Genomic DNA, 20,460 nt, shown 5'->3' on the forward strand with positions numbered 1-20,460 from the left:
ATTTGTGACAAGTCAGGAGGGAGCAACGCGATGTGAGGGCGACAGTTAAGAGTTAAGACCATCCAAAGTAAGCTGAGCTTTTTTTTGGGAAGTCTCGCCAACTTCTTTATTAGAGCTTGCATACCAGATATTTTTCTGACGTGACAACACACCTTTACGAGCTTTTACATTTTATACAAAACACTCAAAACCTCAGGAAAATTAAAACATCTCCCTTCACAACCACGAACACACCACTTAAACTTGACGTTAATCTCTTAAGGCAAGATTTTCCCATCCGTCACACTTAATAAAGCATGCTGTTATTGGCCAAACATAAGAGTTGAGAGTACCTGATCTTGCATTAAACCTCTTGAATCTGCCCTCCCCAATGAAATTTCCCACCGCTGTGCTGCTTTTTCAGGGTCCCAGCATTAGCGCTCAGGGTTGAGGAAACTCTTAAATGCTTTATGTGATCATGTGGAGCAGCAGTAAAAGAAACCTCATCCTTGCTCTCTCCTCACAGGCTTTCAGCTGGAATTAAACCATAAATTCAGACCTGTGTTTTTTTACAGCACCAGGACGTGGCTTTATTCCTTTTGGACGTCCCAGCCGACCTCTGCGGGCTGATTCCGACACTTTTAAGGCTGTATTAACGGTTTAAAAAGAGAACAGAGAGAACCCCCAAAGCAAGGAAACATGCACAGTAGACACAGCAGATAGTTATATATGCTTTACGGTCTGCGGAGTCTGTCGCATCTGCCTTCGAGGCGATGGTTAAGTGGTTAGAGCTCATACAATATTTCATAGCAGCACGGCGACTCCCACACATTCACATGGATGCATACGCCCGTGCTAATACACAGTTGCTACCTCGTGAGATGAGTCGTTTGATTATCAGAGGATGAGACAGGACATTGTGTAGTATTGTTGCAAAGACGGTGGGGTCTGTAATTAAAGAGCAGACTGTCTGAAGGCTTATGTTGTATGCTGTTTTTTTTATTTATATCTCACTGCTCATTCATCTTTTCTTCACAGCCATATTTTCTAGGCCAAGCAAATATTCCACTCCAGTTGTCATGCCAACAGATTAGCGTGTTCTTGCGTGGTCTCAGCAGTAGAGTCTAGGAGTGTGTGTGTGTGTGTGTGTCTTCTCTGCAGGGTCTCCAGGCTCTGGCGTGCATTGAAATACACACAAGTTCAAGTACAGACACACACACATACACTCACAGTTTGATTAGCATGCTTTTGAATAACTTTATACATAAAGGTGTTTATGTTTTAACTCATTCTCCTAAGCATACCATAGCTTTATAGATGGATGGATGCAGGTGTCACACCTTCTCTCGCTCTCTTGTTTAAAAAAAACTGTCTTGAGATGATGGAAGAGCTAGGAAGTGCTCGTATGAAGCTCAGATTTCAGTATTAGTTGCCCAACAGCACTGAATTCACAAGCTTTGGTGCTGAAAAAAACACAAAGAACTCAGAAAACATCATTAAAAACATTATGTGAATTAGCATTAAAACTGCTGCTTAAATGTCAGCGCTCCTAGCATTTAAAGTACTGTCAGTCATAATGTCAACTTATTTCATGTCTCTGACAGCTGATTTTTCCACAGTACTGACTTGAACTGAAACCAGAGTCTGCCTTTAAGGTTGCAACAACACATTTATAAATTTAGTCTACGGCTAAAATAGCAGCTCTGTGAGGCTGTACACAGCAGTGTTGGGAGCTAAATGCCATGTGTCGACATGCTAACGTGCTCTCAATGATGTTGATTACATGCAGGTATAATGTCAACCATTTTGCCATCTTAGTTTAGCGTGTTAGCATGCTGATGTTTGTTAATTAGCTCTAAACAAAAAGTACAACTGAGATTGATGGGAATGTCTTTAGTTGAGCAGGTTTTGGGCCATAAACCAGATTAAAATATTGTGATGGTGGTTCTAGATGAAATGTTAAAGGATGACCAAAGTTATTACAAGTGGTTTCAATCAAAAACCAAGTGTTAACCTAATGGTGGCGCTAGAGGAGAAGTCAGAGAGTCAATCAAAGCCTTTACACATCGCACATGAATGTCTGTACAAAATTAGATGACAATCCATCCAATAGTTGTTGAGATATTTCAGTCTGGATCAAAGTGGTGGAGTAACCAACCAACCAACCAACCAACCAACCAACATTACCATCCCAAGAGCCAAATGTCTAGCCAGAGGATTGTCATAGTGGCTAAAAATACAAATAAATGTGATTGGTAGTATGTGGGCTTAAACTTGCAAAAACACTGGCATATGTTCGTTTAAACTGATATTTTCTGGCTATATTATGTCCCAGCAACTGTGTCATTGGTCTAAAACTGTGTACAGTTTGCTAGATTAGTTTGCACAATAGCCTGTAAAATTGGGCCAGTGAGTGAGGTGATTTAAAACTCCAAGTCCGTAGAGATGAAGTTTAGAAAGCGCTGTTCTATTTTGGTTCTCATATGCAGTGTCATATCCAACAATAATAACTATAACTGAGTCATACTTCAGCTTTCCCATGAACTGACTGTCCTCTCTGTCAGGTCAGAAGACAGCCTGTCCTTAACTACAGCATTTACACAAGCACACAGTGAGTGAATAACTGAGTGAGCATGATTCCCAAAAACGTGTAACCTAATTCAGCCAAGGCCAGTTATTTTTAGACTCTCCATTCTCAAGTTGTGCAATTTGGTTTGTTTTATAACTGTTTGTATTAGGGCCGGCAGCCTGTTTTGAAAGTCTGCTGTCAACGCAGGCCCATTTTTCTCTCTTCTGTCTCTTTTTACTCTCCCTGTTTCACTTTTTTCCACACACACCCTCCCACCCCCACCCCTTCACCACCAAAACCTCAAATACGCAAGCAAGCAAGCTGCTTATGTAACTGTCCTGCAAACCAGCCTGACAGTTCGCTTTCTTTTGGACCAGTTTTCATAGATATACACATAAACATGCAGTGGTTTATACCTCATTTTTGGATTCTTGTATCAATAAATGGGGATATTCTTAAATAAATGTAGAAAGAATCAAACTATAATATGTGGATGTCTTCACCAACATGTTAACATTAAATATGCTGTACATAGGCATTTGTACTGGATCAGAAATGACATATATAGCTATTTAGTTTTAATTTAAGAGGGCTTTTTACAACACATCCTCATAATGAAACAACCACATTGTACCTTATACCATTGGCTGATTGTACCTGCACTCCAGAATGACTCATCGGAGCGTTTTCTAATATGCTGCCTCTAACTGCAGTAATCGTAAAAAATAATGATGTTTTATGGTGTGACAACGCTGTGGTTAAGGTCTGGTTAGGTTTAGGCACAAAAACCACGCGGTTAGGGTTTAGGGAAAGATCGTGGTTTGAGTTAAAATGATCCCTTGAAACGTGGTGTGGGTTTAAGTTACTACTTAAAGTCATGCAACCTTCGTCATTATGGCAACAATAAACACCACAACACCCCACAAATCACCCCACCGTATCCCATGCAAAGGGGATGCATTATCTGCATTTATGCATGAATGTTGGACTATATGTGCATTTGTTAATTTTTTAAATAAAAACTCTTAATTATTGTGGACATATAAACTTTTCATTTTTAATTTCACTGCCGTTTTTGAGCTTTTAAAGGGAAGTTGTGTTCTGCTGTTGACCTGGTTATAGTTTTGTGCAGTAAGAGATGAACTCCATGTTAACGCCACACTTTGCTTCACGCTAAGTTAACTCCAAACCCAGTTGATGTTCGAAGGCCATTTCCTGGAAATAAGTGTGAGTATTTCAAAGATGAGTTGTGGTTCAGCGTAGGTGAGATAATAAGTTTTCTTGACATCTAGGTCTTCACAAACATAAGGCAACACACCTTTGTGAAATTAACATAGAAACACATATCACAGTGTGTGTTGGTGTTAAAATCACATGTTTTATTTTGTGTCAGAAGCACAGGCCACAGAAAGTGGCACAGAGAAATCTGTGCTAGAAGCTTGGTGAATTAGGGAATATTTGCTGGACCAGTTGGTACACTGCTGTAGCTGGAAAGCTAACCACGAACATGCTACCCAGCTGGGAACATGCAGTCATAATAGCTCCCTCAGTTTCTTTCTATTTCCTCTGTACTGTGCTGTTTACTCCTCCGTGGTATTTTGTTGTTGGAATTTGTGCATCATTTCATTCAACAGAGTTACTGAGGAAGGGGAAAAAAGCTGTCCGAGCTAACAAGCTTGTTCGCTCTTAAACTCAGTCGCTACATTTAAGTTGCATTCAAGCGAATTATACAACTTTGGTTAATGCTTGTTTACTATATTTTGTCACTGTTAATGTAAGGTGGTGTGCTGAAAGAGAAAAGCTTTTACTAAAAATTAACAGACAAGTTTTAGTTTTTTAATTCAGGGAAATATGGTTTCTATCTTTCTGTCAGTGTTGCTGCCTGCAGTACTTCTAGCTGAGTCTTTTCCACAGTCTTTTTTTGGGGAATTGTATTTTTGTCTCACTTTTCATGCACAGAGAATACATTTGTATGCCAAAACTTTGTGACTGTTATACAGAGTTTCAGGAGAACGAACTGCCTGAACATTTTTGCAGAGCAAACACGGCTGACATCCAACATAGCAAGCTCTAGTTTCTCAGATGCTGCAGCATCAATGGCATCTAACTGGGACAAACTCTTTCTGTCAGTGGTGCATCTTCCCTGTAGTAGTGATTGACAGGGGATGAGTGTTTAGACACTCAGATGGGAGCAGAAATTATTGTCACTTAACCAAAGTAGCTCCTCGTTATGCCAGCTGACCCCAGCGGTTGGATTGCAGTGACGATTTAGCACAATTTATTCGATTTTCTATTAAAGCTGAGGTTTAGCTCAGGCTAATGTAGCTTTGCCTGGCATGCTTATAAATGTTTAAGCTGTCAGCTGTTCTTCTTTCTGCTTTATGCAGCTTTGATGTTTCATGCAGTCGATGCTCACACATGCAGATACACACTTCAAGTCGGTACAGACACACACATATTGTATGCATGTATAAGAAGTGTCATTGTGCAGCATTTTTGGCCAATTTGCAGGCACAGGATCCTCCATCATTTTCCTCTTGTTTAGGAAAACCGAGAGCATTTTGTAAGAGTTAGACAAAAGTACAAACAATTTGTGGTGACAATTGTTCTGCCAGCTAACTCTCGGGATTCGGCTGTTCCCTCTAAGCAGCTGGCTGCGTGACACAAAGACACTTTTTGTGATCCGCTCTCCTCTTTCATCGCTACTGAACTACAAATTCAAAAGATATCTGTACCGCTTTAAGGTATACAATGAAAAGTTGTAAATTGAATCAGCAACTGTAATTGACAAAAATAAAGATATCCTACCACTGAGCTGAATATTGTTACAACCCAAATTGATTTTCTGTCTTGTCTTCACCTGTAGGGACTTTTAACATCCTCTTTAAATAAAACAGTGAATGTGACAGGCGCAAAGGGAATGAGTAGACTCAAATTCATAGTCTGTTGAGACACCAGAACAGCAGACAGAAACATTAGTCAGGAATGTTGGAGCTAAATCTTGGTCTGGGATATAATGGAGCCGCTCGTCTCGTCTCAAGGTCTCTGTGTAATGATTGTATTGAGGCTAAGAGAACAGGACTGTTGTTTTTGCAACAAATCTCAGAGGAGAAGCCAGTATTTGGTTTGCAAATGACTTTGCCAATATATTCCACCTCAGATCTAAGTCTCACCTTTAAAAGATCACACACACGCACACATTCTCTGTTTGACGGACAAGAAAAATGATATTTGATAGAGGACTGAAAATTATCTTCACTGACTGAGCGAGCACAGACTAATATATTATGCATATGTGCCATTTGAGCACAATTACTCACAGTATCTTACAGTATATCAGGTAATGTCATGCATCAAGTGTAAAGAGACAGAGAGTAGAGTACATTTAAGTGCAGTTCATAAGTGCAGACAGGTACTTAAACTTTTTCTTTTTGTTTTTCAAAGCTGTAGCCAGCATCTATTCATGTAAAATATCTGAAAATTGCTTAGTAGTATGTTTGTTTAGTAAATATAGAGGCATTTTTTCCTGATATCCTCTCATTTTGAGCATGTCGCGAAACCGCAGCTCTGTCTTGTTGTTCTGCTCATGTTGTTTTCAGTGTTTCCATCTCCCTCTGTGGTGGTGCGTCATCACAAGGTTTACTATGTATTAACCTCTTGTCATTGGACGGGCTAATCCATCAAATCAGTTTAGGACATTTTGATCTCCTAATGACAGCCACTGCTGCCCGCTGGCAGGTTTCCATGCGTCGACAATATTGTCAGTCAGTTTGTTTGCTTGATTGTGTTCAGATTTAGTCATGGCATGTCTCTATTAGACTGCAACCTGCAGACAAAGACTGCAAGAATTAATTTGATGTAGGTGGATGGTCATGTTTAATGGAATATTGTCTTATAGTATGTTATGTATGGACACCAGTTTTGTTATTATGCAGGATTCTTATGTTTTTATGTCCAAAATATTTGATCTGTTTCTGATTAAAGCTTTATATCATCGCTGGCCATCATGACACAGTGCATCCAGGATAAACCATCATGAGGTCAGATGGCCCTTCATTAACAGAAAACACTTCTTTGCTTGTCAGAGTTGTAACTTGTTAAAGATCACTGAAGCTTCGTTTGTTATAAGAATCCTGTGAGTCGATATTGTTAGAGTATGAGACAATGAAGTCTCAGCGTTGCAAAAGCCTGCCACTAACTACATGTTGAGCTTTCATGCGTATAAAAACAAGAAAAATAGAACCAGAAATGGATTGTTTAAAGCGAGAGTGATCTGTCATTCTCAGGGTGTACTGGTCTAAACCCTTAGATTCATGGTGCTCAGTTTGTCAAATGTACAGACTGGTTTGTTGACAGCTATATTTTTTCAGAAGAATGAAGGTTTCTTGGCTTTTCAATCTTGGTGCAGCAACTTGAGGACCAGTTTTCAAAATAGTATAAATGCAGCCCAGTTTGTGCTTCAAACTAGGAAAAAAATCACTGTTGTAGGTGATTTTCACATCCACTCTTAAAGTACTTTCATAAGATTTATATTGAAAACGTGGGGCAACTAACAGTACATTTTAGAGGCCCTTTATTCTAAAAAGCATTTTCTCTATATCATGATGCCTGATGTTGTCTCATGTAGATTTATGTGCTTCATTAACTTTAACACCGTCAAAACAAAGACACATTCATGAACAGTAAAAAGTTTCTATTTTGTGTTTCTGTTTCATTAACATCATTGTCAGTGCCAAGAGAGAAAAAAACACAACATTACAGTATCAGTCGCACACTGCTGGTTTGTGACCTCTGTACTATTAAAAACCCTCAGTCTGATTGTTGGGAAACGCCTGGGAAATAGTTTGCAGAACACTGAATTCACTCACTACTGTAAAACCAGCTGCAATTTCCATTTTCTGCTCATTTCCTCCATGCGAACATCCAACTTTTTTCATCATCAATCACTTATTTGAGCCAGTCAGGGTGCAACTTTCAGTCACCACCTATCTTTCGGTTACCTTTACGGTCTTTGTTTACCCAAACAGGAACAAAAATGTGAACACACACACAAATTTTCATGCAGCGACGTGTGTGGCTGCATTTCTATTTTGGGAGATTATTCTTTGTTGTTAGAGCACCGCTGCCTTGAGTGCAGAGGCCCCGGAAAGTGGAGCAGCACAATGGCTTTGATGCTGTGATGTCTGCAGGGTGGTGTAAAAGCCGCAGCCTGCCTGCTGTGTGGACAAACTGAGACGCATACGAGGCCATCTGACAGCGCAGATTAGTGTAAGAGACGGGCTAGGACTGACACGTGCAGGCACTTGCAGCAGCTCACACTGACAGGAGTGTGTTCACACAGGGAGAGCAGCACAAATGTTTGTAAGGGAATACACGCTTGCACTAAAAGACTGTGATAGATTGACAGGAATGCACTACAGAAGACATTACAGATGCTCAAGTCTCACAACTGACAGAGATTTTGGCTCTTCACTAACTTTCTCCCTCTCTGGATGCTACTAATTCATTAAAACACACAGAAAAATGAATGAAACTTTTTCAGCAATAGATACGCACTTTATTTATCCCGGAGGGAAAACTAATTGTCACAACAGCAATAAATTATATGGAAATTTGAGCGTTGCCACCTATACTGCAAAAAATGCCATTACCATGCAGTTATTGTGCTAAATTTAAATTCCACCTCCAACTGTTTTTGGCAGTTTCTTCAGCAGAGGAGAGGATCAAAGTGCTAATTATGTTTCATGCTTCAGAGGCTTTTATGTGTACACGTCTCTTTTTCCTAGGCGTTTGTACATGAGAAAAGATTTGTTTCCTCTGACTCAGAGCGTATCCCTCTCCTCTGACAGCTCGTGGTTGCGCCGTTCTTCTCGGATCAGAGAAGTGATGCTCGCGGAGTAAATTTAGTGCAGGCAGACAGGAAGTTTGGCACCAGAAATAGAGAGAGGGGGAAGTAAACACTTTGACACTGTTGGTTAGAGTGAGTGAAGTGTGTGACCGGGCCAGGTGTGAGCAACTTCTTATGTCCTCATTAGTCGTGCGAGGGCACTGCGGCATGCTCGTGAGCAAACACTCGTTGCATCAGACTTGTGTGTTGTAGACATAAGGGAAATGAGACGGGGAACAGAAAGTTTCGTTTTTGTGTGTGAGGGATGGTTCAAGGAGTTTATGGTTAAACAGGCATCCCAATAACCCTGCAATGACCTGAGACCCAAAGGAGAGCAACTTAATGGGTCTGTTGTGTGTGTGTGTGTGTGTGTGTGTGTGTGTGTGTGTGTGTGTGTGTGTGTGTGTGTGTGTGAAAGAGATGAAAAGAAGTGTGTGGGTGCATTTGAACAATAATTATTCTTTCCATCCTTGCAAACATTCAGTGGTGGGGATGAATAATTCATCTGTTTATCAGTACAGACCCTCTTTAATTTGGCCTTAGACAGACACACTGTCCTATTAACTTAACATGTTTGATGCTGAAAAGTAAAATCTAACTCATTTGGTTGTATAATATAATTTTATGTTATTCAGTCATTTACAAATCAGACTTAACAGGACTCTTTGGGATACATGTGGAGAGGTTTTTTTTTGGAAAATTTCAACTCAGCTTCATCATTAATTCCTGTAAGAGTTGGACGTTGAGTCTCTACCACGTGTGTTGTTTGAGTTCACACAGTGTGCTGAAAATCTTCTCTTCAGTTCAGAGCAAATTCATCACAGTCAGCAGTCGCCGAGCTGAACTGAAACTCTGAGCGGAATATCAGAGGAGTCTGAGAGCTGCAGCCATCATTTGCACACATTTGCACACATTTCTCCTGCATGCAGTCGCTCCCGGTGTTTGTGTTGCATTCGACTGCCTGCAGGTGTAGTCATCACTGTTTAAGACGGTCAAGACAGAGCCGCGGGGCTTTAACAGTGAGTGAGCATGTATTTGATTCCCCCCTGCACCACTCATAGCTGCTGCTCTGTGATTGGACAATTCTGTGGAAGGGACTGAAGGGTACGAATCCTGAGCAGCTCTCTGTGATTTCTCTGTCTGTCCCTGTCAGAGCAAGTTTACTGTAGTGCCAGGTAGTCATGAAGAGTGAGGAGGAGGAGGATGGCATTTAAAGTGTGCGTCTTGTGTGTGCATGAGCGTGTGCTGTCAAGGTAAATTCGGCAGAGGTCTGATTTATTCATGTCCTGCGGAGAAATTATTAATTTTTCAACGAGTGTGGCATGGTACGATCTACACTACACAGTACTGTATTTGTGTTGGAATGTGTTTGTGAGTGTGTGTGTGTGTGTGTGTCCCATAACTGTCAGTCAAAAACTTTTTTTTTTTTGCCTCAGCGCTCCATCATAGTCTCTCTCGCTCTCTTTTTTTTCCCCTTTCACTCGCCTTCTACTTGTCCTGCTCTCCTCCATTTTTCCAAGTCTCTTTTAGCACAAGAACCTCATTTATTCATGCTTCTGGGCCTTCGATGCCATTTTCAGCTAGTTGCCAAGAAGTCCTTTTTAAAAATTAACAGAGTCGACAAGTTAAAGAAAATAAATTAAACACATCGCTGCCCTGCTGGTGCTCAGGCTGATTTCAAGTGTGTGCACATCAAAAAACCACTAATGCAAGATAACGTGGGTGTAGAGTAAGACTCAACCTGGGAAATACTGTAGCTATTTATACCTCTGGTTTAAATTGCATTCAGAAGCTTTTTTTTTTTCTTTTGTTGTGTGATGTGAATGGATTCTGGTGTTACACAAGTGTCGAGTTTTCAGCTGCAGCTGCGCTCCTGTCAGTGTGCTTTGAAGGGAGGAGAAGAAAAGCTAGTATTATTTTCTTTATCCTAATGTAAGCTTGATGCTTCTTTTCATTATCATCAGATGGGGAAAAATATGTTGCTGTTTGATGCAATTTGTGCTCGAGTCAGACGCTGTAGCTTGCAGTGGATGTTCCACATACTTACGGTTTCGGTGAGGGATGCCGCCAAGACATTTTTTAAGTAATTTGTTTCCCAAATTGAGTCATTTTCCCCACAGTGGAATGAGAAAATTCTAAATATTAGCAAATGAAAATGTATCTCCCTTTTAAAAGTTTTGAATTTTGGGAAATGAGCTTTTTTTTTGCAGAGAGTTTGTTGAGAAGATTGACACCACTCTCATGTCTGTGCATCAAGTATTGAGCTAGTGGCTGGAGGTGATTAGCCTAGCTTAGCATAAAGACTGGAAGCAGGTGGAAACAGCTAGCCTGGCTCAGTCCAATGTTCGAAGATATGCATACTGACACTTCTAAAGGTCACTAATTAACATATTGTGTCTTTGTCTAATCCATACACAAACAGAAATGTATAAAACTCACTGATTAAACAATTTATTGTTAAACAACAGTTAATCCACCTTTGCAGTGCTTCTGTGAAGCCTGACAACCCCAGAGTGAAAACCATGCATCCAACCAGGGAGCAGTTCCACACACAAACTTCCCATTAAACCACAAACAGTCATTTTTACACTTCTGTGTGTGTGTATGGATTAAACAAACAAGATATAACTTTTTAATTACAGTTTCTGAGGTGGTGGTGGTGGGTGGTTGATGTATTTTTGACTATCGGACCGAGCCAAGCTAGCTGTTTCCCCTGCTTCTAGTCTTAATGCTCCAGCACAATACTCAACATACATATACATGAGAGCGGTGTCGATCCTCCCATGTAAATGTCAGCAAAACAAAAGCACATTTACCAAAATGTCATGCTATTCCTTTTATAACATTCCTTCCTTTCATGTATGAAGCACCACTATGCTGCATTCACTCACTTCTCTGCCAAGAGCCGAGACTGTTCCCTTTTTCTGTTTTTTCCTTTCTCTTCTCTGACGCAGCTTTTTCGTTCGGCCTCAGGGGTAGATCCACTAATTTTAGCTTGGCAGGGAGGCAAAGACACAGATGGGACTCTTCTTGTTAATCTCATTTGCAAGTCAAAATTGTTTCTCTTTTCCTCCACAGTGTTTTTTTCTGCCTTATGTCTCATATACTTCCACCTGATCTTCTCTTTTCCCTTCCACTCTGGGGGGATTCAGCACATGCCATTTGTTTGTAAAACACATGGAAAGGGTCATGAAACACCACTCTCATGATGGGCACTACTGTTTACTGTGTGTGTGTGTGTGTGTGTGTGTGTGTGTGTGTCTGGTACGGTGAGGGAAAGTGCGGTACAGGAAGAGAGAGTGAAAGCGTCTCAGTGGACTGTGATAAACACAGTCAGATGGGAAAGCGGGCAGACCAAACACTGGAGGCCACACACACACACACACACACACAAGTTGTCCTAGTTCACTTTTTGGGACATTACAACTGGACAAGCCGTCCTCAAGTAGCCTCTGACAGACCCACATGCACACAAACATACACATTGTGATCGCCTCTCATTAAGAACATCAACAGATGCTGGACAGGCGCTTGATTACATTTGGATTAGACTATTAGTGTAACACAGATTAGAAGACTGAGTTGTTGCTTTGTTCACTGTAATTATCTCACTTACCTCTAAATACAAAGCACACTTAAAAAATACTATTGGAGATATCTGCTGACTGGTGTACATTTTATTTTTCACATAGAAAATTCACACAATAGAAAAATCCGAAAAAGACTGAAACTAGCTTAAAACCTCTTAAATCTATGTCTGCTTGGGGCCTACTTCAACCAAAGACTGATTCTTTCTTCTCAGATTGTCTGATTTGAACAGTTTTGGAGGCCTGAAGACCTAAAATTACTCAGTAAATTAGAAAAAAAAGAAGTTTTTTTAAATTGACATTACTGTATGTAACTTTTTCTGAACAGTGGCCACTGGGGCTACAAAGCTAAAAGCTAACTTACTGCGCAGCTAAACTACTGTTTATCATTTAGCTAACAACAATGTGTTACATTGTGTGTCTTAAAAATCATTCCTGTAGCAGAAATCTGTATGAAACGTGTTTTTTTTCCCTCTACACTGTGCTGATGTGGGAAATTACAAAGTGTCTTTGACCCCGACGAGGCAGGTTGATGAAAAATGGATGATATCATGAGGTAGCTTGTGAAACATGTTCAACATTATAAATTAATAGTATCAAACAGTAAGAATATTCAAGGCTGGATATTTCCTTAAGTCAGTTGTTTCTTGAATGAACACTGATTCACTGTTGAACTGAATTCTACACAGTCTGCACATAATTAACTCTCTCTTCCTCATCTTTGTCCCTCTGTTTCACTCCCAGCGAGCAGAGTATCTGCCAGGCGCGGGCCTCGGTCATGGTCTACGATGACACCAGTAAGAAGTGGGTGCCCATCAAGCCTGGACAGCAGGGATTCAGCCGCATCAACATCTACCACAACACTGCCAACAACACCTTCAGAGTGGTGGGCGTCAAACTGCAGGACCAGCAGGTAACGGCCTCGACACGCAGGCTGCAGTGTGAGGAAAAAGGATTTTAACATACAGGACATTGTGGCTATTTTAGATAGCGTGATTGTGATTGTGAGTTTTCATTTTAAGTAACATGCAAGGCAAAATTGCTGTCATCACTGAAGGAGAGTTTAATAGGAGACATGGTGGTTTAAAACAGAAACTGGTGCATGTGAGCAATGAATGCATAGTTTGTGGTTATAGACACAGAAGCAGTGGGATATAAAACACACAGCAACAGGATTTAAAAAAAAATCTCTTTAAAAAAACAGGATCAGACACAAAAGGAATCAATAAGAGAATTGGACAACATCAAAGATGAAAATGGTATTAAAAAGTCTATAAAAGCACATCAAATTGAAAGCACATCTCACTCGCATTTACCACTTACATTTGTCAAAGTTATTTGATATGAGGTTTTTCAATGAAACAGAGTTGGACACATTTTGAAAGCAAAATATTATTATAACAACCAGAACTTTGCTCAGTTAACTGTTACCTTTAAAAAAGCCTAAAACCTAAGTAGAATGAAATGAAAAATACAGAGCACATACTCCCACAATCCAACCTAAATAAAAAAAATAACTTCAGTTTCTTTTTACAATAAAGTATTTAAATAAAAAAATAAATATGGAACATTCTGGCACATTCACCTCAAGTGGAAAAATGTAAAATAAGTGTATTTAAATATTTAAACATTTTCCAGCAGCAGACTGTAAATTTTCTTTGTGTGACCATATCTAATTTTGCTTTAAAGTGTTTTACCCATATATGATGATGTCGATGAATAGCTAAAAAAAAATCATGACCATTTTCATAACAGTGTTTGTTTGTTGCAAACATGTGTCTATTTCATATTTTCTATTAAAAAAAACAACAACCTGGTGGACTATGAGAACTACAGACGTATCTCCAGTCTCCCATTTCTTGCCAAACTCCTTGAACCAGCCAGCTCCAGGTTCATATGTCCAACAACAACTTGTGGGAAGAGTTTCAGTCTGGGTTCAGAACAAAACACAGTACCAAGACTGTCCTCAACAAAGTTACAAATGACCTGCTTGTAGCTGCGGACTCTGGTTACCTCAACATCCTGTTAGATCTCACTGCTGCTTTTGATACAGTCTGTCATAATCAATTAGCTGGTTTGAAACTCTACTTGGTGTCACTGGCACTCCATTATCACGGTTCAAGTCCTACCTCATAGCTAGAAAACAGTTTTCTTTCCATTACCAGCTTTAGGTCTCCCACATCCCCCCTTTCCCATGGTGTCCCCCAGGGCAACCTGACAGGCTGCTTATATGACATCAATGCTTGGATGATGTGCAACTACCTCAAACTTAACCAGGATAAATCCGAGGCTATACTCATTGCCTCCCCAGCCACACTTCACAAAGTGTCTCATCTAAACTTGGCCATCCCTGGTTTCATTACATCCTCTGTTGCTGAGGTCAAAAATCTTGGTGTTTTGACACATACACACACATCAGAAACATCACCAAAGTGGCCTTCTTCCATCTGAAGAACATTTCCAGACTCTCATTCAAGCCTTTATTACATCACGACTCAATTACTGTAATGCCTTTCTCTTTGGTGTACCCACTCGGGGGCTAAATAGACTACAGTATGTCCAGAATTCGGCTCCACGAGTTCTCTGCCACACGTGGTCCTGGGAGTACATAACCTCCTCTTCCCTTCAGCAACTGTACAGGCTCCCATTTAAATGCCACATTTGTTTTAAAGTACTTTTTCTTTTTTTTTACAAATCTCTCCATGGCTTGGCACCTCCTTACCTATCCATCCCTACACACCTACTAGCTCGCTACCTTCCTCTGATGTCCATCTACTCTCCACTCCCCCCTTCCAGGCTCTGCACTATGAGTGACAGACCTTCAGTGTAGCTGGCCCTAACCTCTGGAATGCTCTCCCTCAGGGTCCGCGCGCCAGTGCACATCTGTTGTTTCTCTTAAGTCGCAAATGAAAACTCACCTGTTTAGATCGGCCTTTCCTGGACATATTCTTTTATCTGTATATATATTTCATTGCTGTCATTGCTCTTATCTTTTATTATGTATTGACTGTCTTATTAGTATTTGTGAAGCGTCCTTGGGTGACTTGAAAGGCACTTATAAATAAAATGTATTGTTATTATTTACAGTGGGACCCATTTTTCAGGCAATAACATAACGGATTTATGAGAATAGCGATTATGTTGTATTTATCTCCCTTCCCTGCCATCTGTGGTTGTACATATATCATCTTTCGGATAAAGAATGGGTGTTTAAAACGAGAGATCCACTGTGTTTTTTTTTACATAACCTCATCTTTTATCTGCTCTCCTCCTCCTCTCTCACAGGTGGTTATCAACTACTCCATAGTTAAGGGCCTCAAGTACAACCAGGCCACCCCGACTTTCCACCAGTGGCGGGACGCCAGGCAGGTCTATGGCCTCAACTTCGCCAGCAAGGAGGAGGCCACCACCTTCTCCAACGCCATGCTCTTTGCCCTCAACGTCCTCAGCGCTCAGGATGGAGGTGAGCTTTCCCTTCATTGCATCACACACACACAATTTCTACACAAGGGAGCACACATGGAAAAATGTTTTGGAAGCCTATTTTAGAGGATTTCCTTATTTTAATGAAGTGGTCATTACCTACCTGACCTGCAGCTGCACCTTACCTTCTTTCCAGAGGATGAGATGGGATTTACAGGCTCATGTGGTTAATTCAAAAACCAGACTGAACTTGCAAAACATGGCAGATTGATTTGGGCAAACTATATGTCAGCATATAAAATGCTTGTCATCATCCTGATGAAGGTCATTTTTAGGGCAGGTGAGCTGGCCTGTATGAAGATAGTAAGTAAGAGACAAATAAAGGTTTGCAGTCAGACCCATATTCTTGATGCTGTAATTTATGAATATAGCCAAATATTAATATAGTCCATATCAATAATAAATACAGAAATTTAGAGAGCAGCAGGAAGCCACTAATGAGTAATTTAGACTGCTGGTGCTCTGTCACACATCTCGTCTGCTAGAGCAGCTAACAGTTCCCTCACTCCATCCTCCATCTATGTGAAGTATCTGCCTTAAGTTCAAATAAATATATTTTTCATCATCCTACTGCAATCAAGTATTTATTCCGTTGCCATAAAGCAACGGAAGTGGTAAAAGTTTACTGTAGCAAAATGTGGCTGTGGCTTGTAGAGAGTTTGCACATAACCTTAGACAGACAGTGTGTTTTTATAGTGTGTAGGTGTTTAGCATTAAAATATCTTGAGGATGATGATTAAATATTATCATTAGAAGTTGTAATAGCAGTCTGACAGAAATCAAGGCAGGTATATAATTTGAAAATGGAAAAATATGTAATAACAACGACTAAAATAAGGAACAGCCCAAAAGTCTAACTATGCGGTAAAGTGTGCTACTGTACAGATGAGCACTCAGGTACATAAGTGCATTGAATTCAAACAAATTTGATTTTTAGAGCATGAATCTGAATCCGAGGCTGAACAAAAAAATCAGCAGCAGTGTGCTTCTCTGTAACTGTAATCTAACTGTAACAACCAACACAATAAAATGCTTATATACAAACCAACAGAGCAATTGAAAGTTAAAAATAAAAACAATAATAAATCTGAATTAATTTGCACATTCACACTGTAAAGTAAGTTACAGATAATATAGTTGTTTTTAAATCTATTATATTTCTTAACAAATACTTTTTGCTATATACCAATTAAATGGTTTATAACACACTATAATGTAGTTTTAAGCAGATATAAGTGTTTATGAATGTATTTAACTCCTCCTGTGGGCTCCCACAAGTGGATGCTGGTATATAAACAGACCATGATAGACAATATAGTAAAACACAGTTGTAATAATACAAAATATGTCTATATAGGAGAGATTATAATTCCAGAAAGTAAGTTTATATATGCTTGTAACTATATTATTGTACTACATTATGCTTATGAATGCTAGATAGGGGAAATTAAAGATAAGTTTTATATTTACTGCAGCTTATGTAATGGTGACACCTACAGTACTCTCCTCTGTTGGTCACTTTGGTGAAATAATAACACAGCATCCTTGGAAAACGATAACTGAATGCAGATGCTGAGATACATGTATGATGTACATACAAGCATGATAATTGTAGGTGCAATTGGTATTGATCCTCGGTTAAGATCCTCACATCTTAGAGGATAAACTTATTTCCAGCAGACATTTCGACATGTCACTGCGGGGAAGAACACAGTTGTAATTTATGACATTAATAACAGTTATGTTACGCTGTGCTTGCTGGTTTGCTGGTATGACACCCTGGGACACATCAATCGGACGGAGCCATCGTTAATGTTATTAGTTCCACCTGTGTTTTTCCCGCTATGATGACAAGTGCCTGCTGTGAAAAAGGTCTATTTAAAGACTTCTTTCAGCTGTGAATTATACACATACATGACAAGCAATCATATCCTCTAGAGCTGTGTGTGTGTGAGAAAATGAGAGGGACAGACAAATATAAATTGGAGGTGATAGAATGAGAGACTGACAGACAGACAGAGGATCACAGCTTGCCAGTCGTTACTCCAGCAGCAGCAGCAGCAGCAACAGCAGCAGCGTGTCTTCCCCTGCAGTCCCCTCCAGCCTCTTAATTAGAATGAGTCATTGAGAGGATCTCCCCTGGGTCCCGTGCTAGAGAGCACATCTTTTCATCTGCCTAATAACACGGGACAGAGAACAAAGAGGCTCAAGTGACAAACACAAGTGCACAAATACACAAGCGAGGGGTACACACACTCGACAGATAGACTGATAGCTTTTATGTAAGCCAGCTCACTAGAATACAGCAGCATGAAGAGGTATATTCAGTGTGCTTAGGGGCAATAACACTATCACGCACATTCACGGGTGCACATATTTTTTCTATCATACATGGCAAAGCATCTGATTTCAGCACTTCCCTTCCCTCCAGCTGATTATATAAGACACATTCACACCTTGTAAAGCAAAGATCAGGCTCCTGTGTGATTTTTCCTCCACTCTAAGCAGGTGTGCCTACCCCCTCTAGTGGTAAGGAGGTCAAACCCTGACCTTTATTCCTCTCTATTGCTCTTAAATTGGGAGATAAAGTGAATACATCATGAGCAGTATAATGCAGGAGAAGGGCTACAAACTCAAAGAATTATTACATTTCCCATACTTGTTTTGATACTGGGTGACTGCAGACACTGCAGAACTGTGAGTGTAAAAAGGCTGGATATGTCAACCCTGAAAATCAGTCTGACTTGAGATTAAGAATAAGACCAATGTCAGTAGTTAGCTGATCAATGTTTGACGATCAGTTGATGAAGAAAAAATGTACTGTTTCAAGTTTTTAGGACCAAGAGTCAAGGAGACCAAGGAGTCAATATACCAACATTGTATTAGTTACAGCTTCACAAAAGGTTATTTCATATCATTCTGTATTAAATATTTGGAGATCAGTTGATCAGGCTAAACAAGTAGTTTTAAGAGATATATTTGTATTTTTGTAACTACTGTAATGATGGACATACAGGATGTCATACACGAGTTTTGGCATTTTATAGAGTAAATGATTTGATGACTAACTGTGGAAACAATTTATAGATCGAGAGTGAAAGTTGATTTTTGACCTTGGTAACAGTAGTTTACAAAAATCTCACTACAAGATCCAGTAGCTGTTCTGGAGCTTTCGACCGTAGGACACAATCTTCCTCACCTGTTGCAGTTAGCCCAGTTGTTGTTTGATGGTAGATGTTTCTAACGAAAAAAAAAAAAGGACATTTGTCCATTTGTCTGTGTAGGCTTAAAGGTTGAGATTGAATATTCATTCTTGACCTTGAAAGAAGTAGTTTTAGCTGAATTGAGAATAAGAATGAGCTTTAGCTACAAACCTATTCTGTGGATGTTCTAGTCAAAAGTGCTCGACCTTTGGCTGCCATGTCAAATGCCAACTGCTCAGTGAATAAAACACATCCATTTTCTTGAGTGACATCTTCATTTGACAGCTCATCGGACAATCCTCTTACGTGAGTCTCAGTATGAACTAGGGATGTGGATCAGCTCGCTTTAATATGATGTGTGTGTGTGTAAGTGGCATTAGACTGCGCAGCCTAAAGACAAACCTGACCTTTTGAAACATGAACCGGTGATGCTCGCTGCGCTGCTGCTGCTGCCTGGAGGTGTGCGTTACAAGGAGATGACAGATGATACTGTCTGTGGCTGGGTGTGGAGGAGGGGATGGAGGGAAGAGGGAAGCAGGTGAGGAGAGAGAGATTTAGGTGATGGAGGAGGTGGAGGAGGAAGGGCAGGTGAAGGCGAGAGATGGTCAGCGGGGAGTGGATTTGTCAGTGTCTTTGTGTTTGCTACAGCCGGTTCCTCTTCTTCAGCATGTCATGTAGGTAGCAGAGCTCTGTGTGTCTGTGTGTGTCTCAACTTCTGCATGACAATTACAATTTTAAGTGTGTGTGTGTGTAATTATACCATGTTCAAAGTTGCTGTGTCTATCCCTACAAGTGTGTGACTTGCTTACACTAACTGGCAGTTAGTGCTGCCATCAGCTGGTATGATTTTAATAAGCGAAGGCCAAATTCACTTTAAAGTCAACAATCATTTACTAAATAATGTAAATTAACCCAACTTTATCCTGTTATTGGTGCTCCATAACAGCAGTTAAAGAGTGAGTAATGAGTAAATGTAATGTTAACATACTGGTACTATGCTCGAAGAGTAAAACATAGCCCTTTCAATATATCAAGCTACTTTTTAGGACTCAGATTAGATATGATCTTTGTGACTTTGTGACTTTGTGAAAAGGCTGATTTGATAGAGTTTACAAAAATGTTTTTTAATAGCAAACAACCTTTTAATTCTTAGTGGTGGAATAACAGTGCAACATACATACAGCAAGAACTGGATTGAATCTTGTGTCAGAGTTTTGTCTTTATTGAATCCTGGAGTTTGATGTGTCCATGTATGCTGCATGTAGGTATATAACGCTGAAATAATCAGTTTAATTGATATACAGAAAAAAATAATTATGATAATCAATTAGTAGTTGATTGAAAGTAGTTTATCAAGCAAAGACTATATTCCAGTGGCAACAATTGCTGATTCCTTATACATAAAAGTTCCCTTGAACTGTTGATGATGGAGGAGAACTTGTGATGGACATTCCCCACTGACATTTTATTGATTAAACGTTTAACAAAGCCAACATCCATTATCATCCAATTCTCATTGCTCTTAGCCAATAAAAAATACACTATTTTAAAGTTTGAATTTGGCCTAGTTACTGAGTAGACTTCAATGAATCGGTAATGTCAAGTTCTGACATACACGTTGCCAAGTGACAGAGTAAAACATGCAGCATGGCTGACATGACCAACACATTATACATGCTTTTTGGGTTTCAAGAAGGTCTGCTTGGGGGATATCAGAACCCTAATTGGCCTTAAATCAACTGTAAAATGAAC

General features: G+C 39.9%; 1 protein-coding gene across 4 annotated transcripts in view; it reads left to right on the plus strand.

Annotated features, from left to right (window-relative positions):
* Nucleotides 1–20,460, plus strand: part of evlb (Enah/Vasp-like b) — a 49,560-nt gene that overhangs the window by 17,903 nt on the left and 11,197 nt on the right. For all 4 annotated transcript variants that reach the window (XM_042391484.1, XM_042391481.1, XM_042391482.1 and 1 more), the window contains 2 exons: nucleotides 12,767–12,935; nucleotides 15,308–15,485. In XM_042391484.1, coding sequence (XP_042247418.1) covers nucleotides 12,767–12,935; nucleotides 15,308–15,485 — 347 coding nt within the window. The remainder of the gene's footprint in view (nucleotides 1–12,766; nucleotides 12,936–15,307; nucleotides 15,486–20,460) is intronic.

The sequence above is a fragment of the Thunnus maccoyii genome, chromosome 17 (genome assembly GCF_910596095.1).
Source record: "Thunnus maccoyii chromosome 17, fThuMac1.1, whole genome shotgun sequence".
Lineage (NCBI taxonomy): Eukaryota > Metazoa > Chordata > Actinopteri > Scombriformes > Scombridae > Thunnus > Thunnus maccoyii.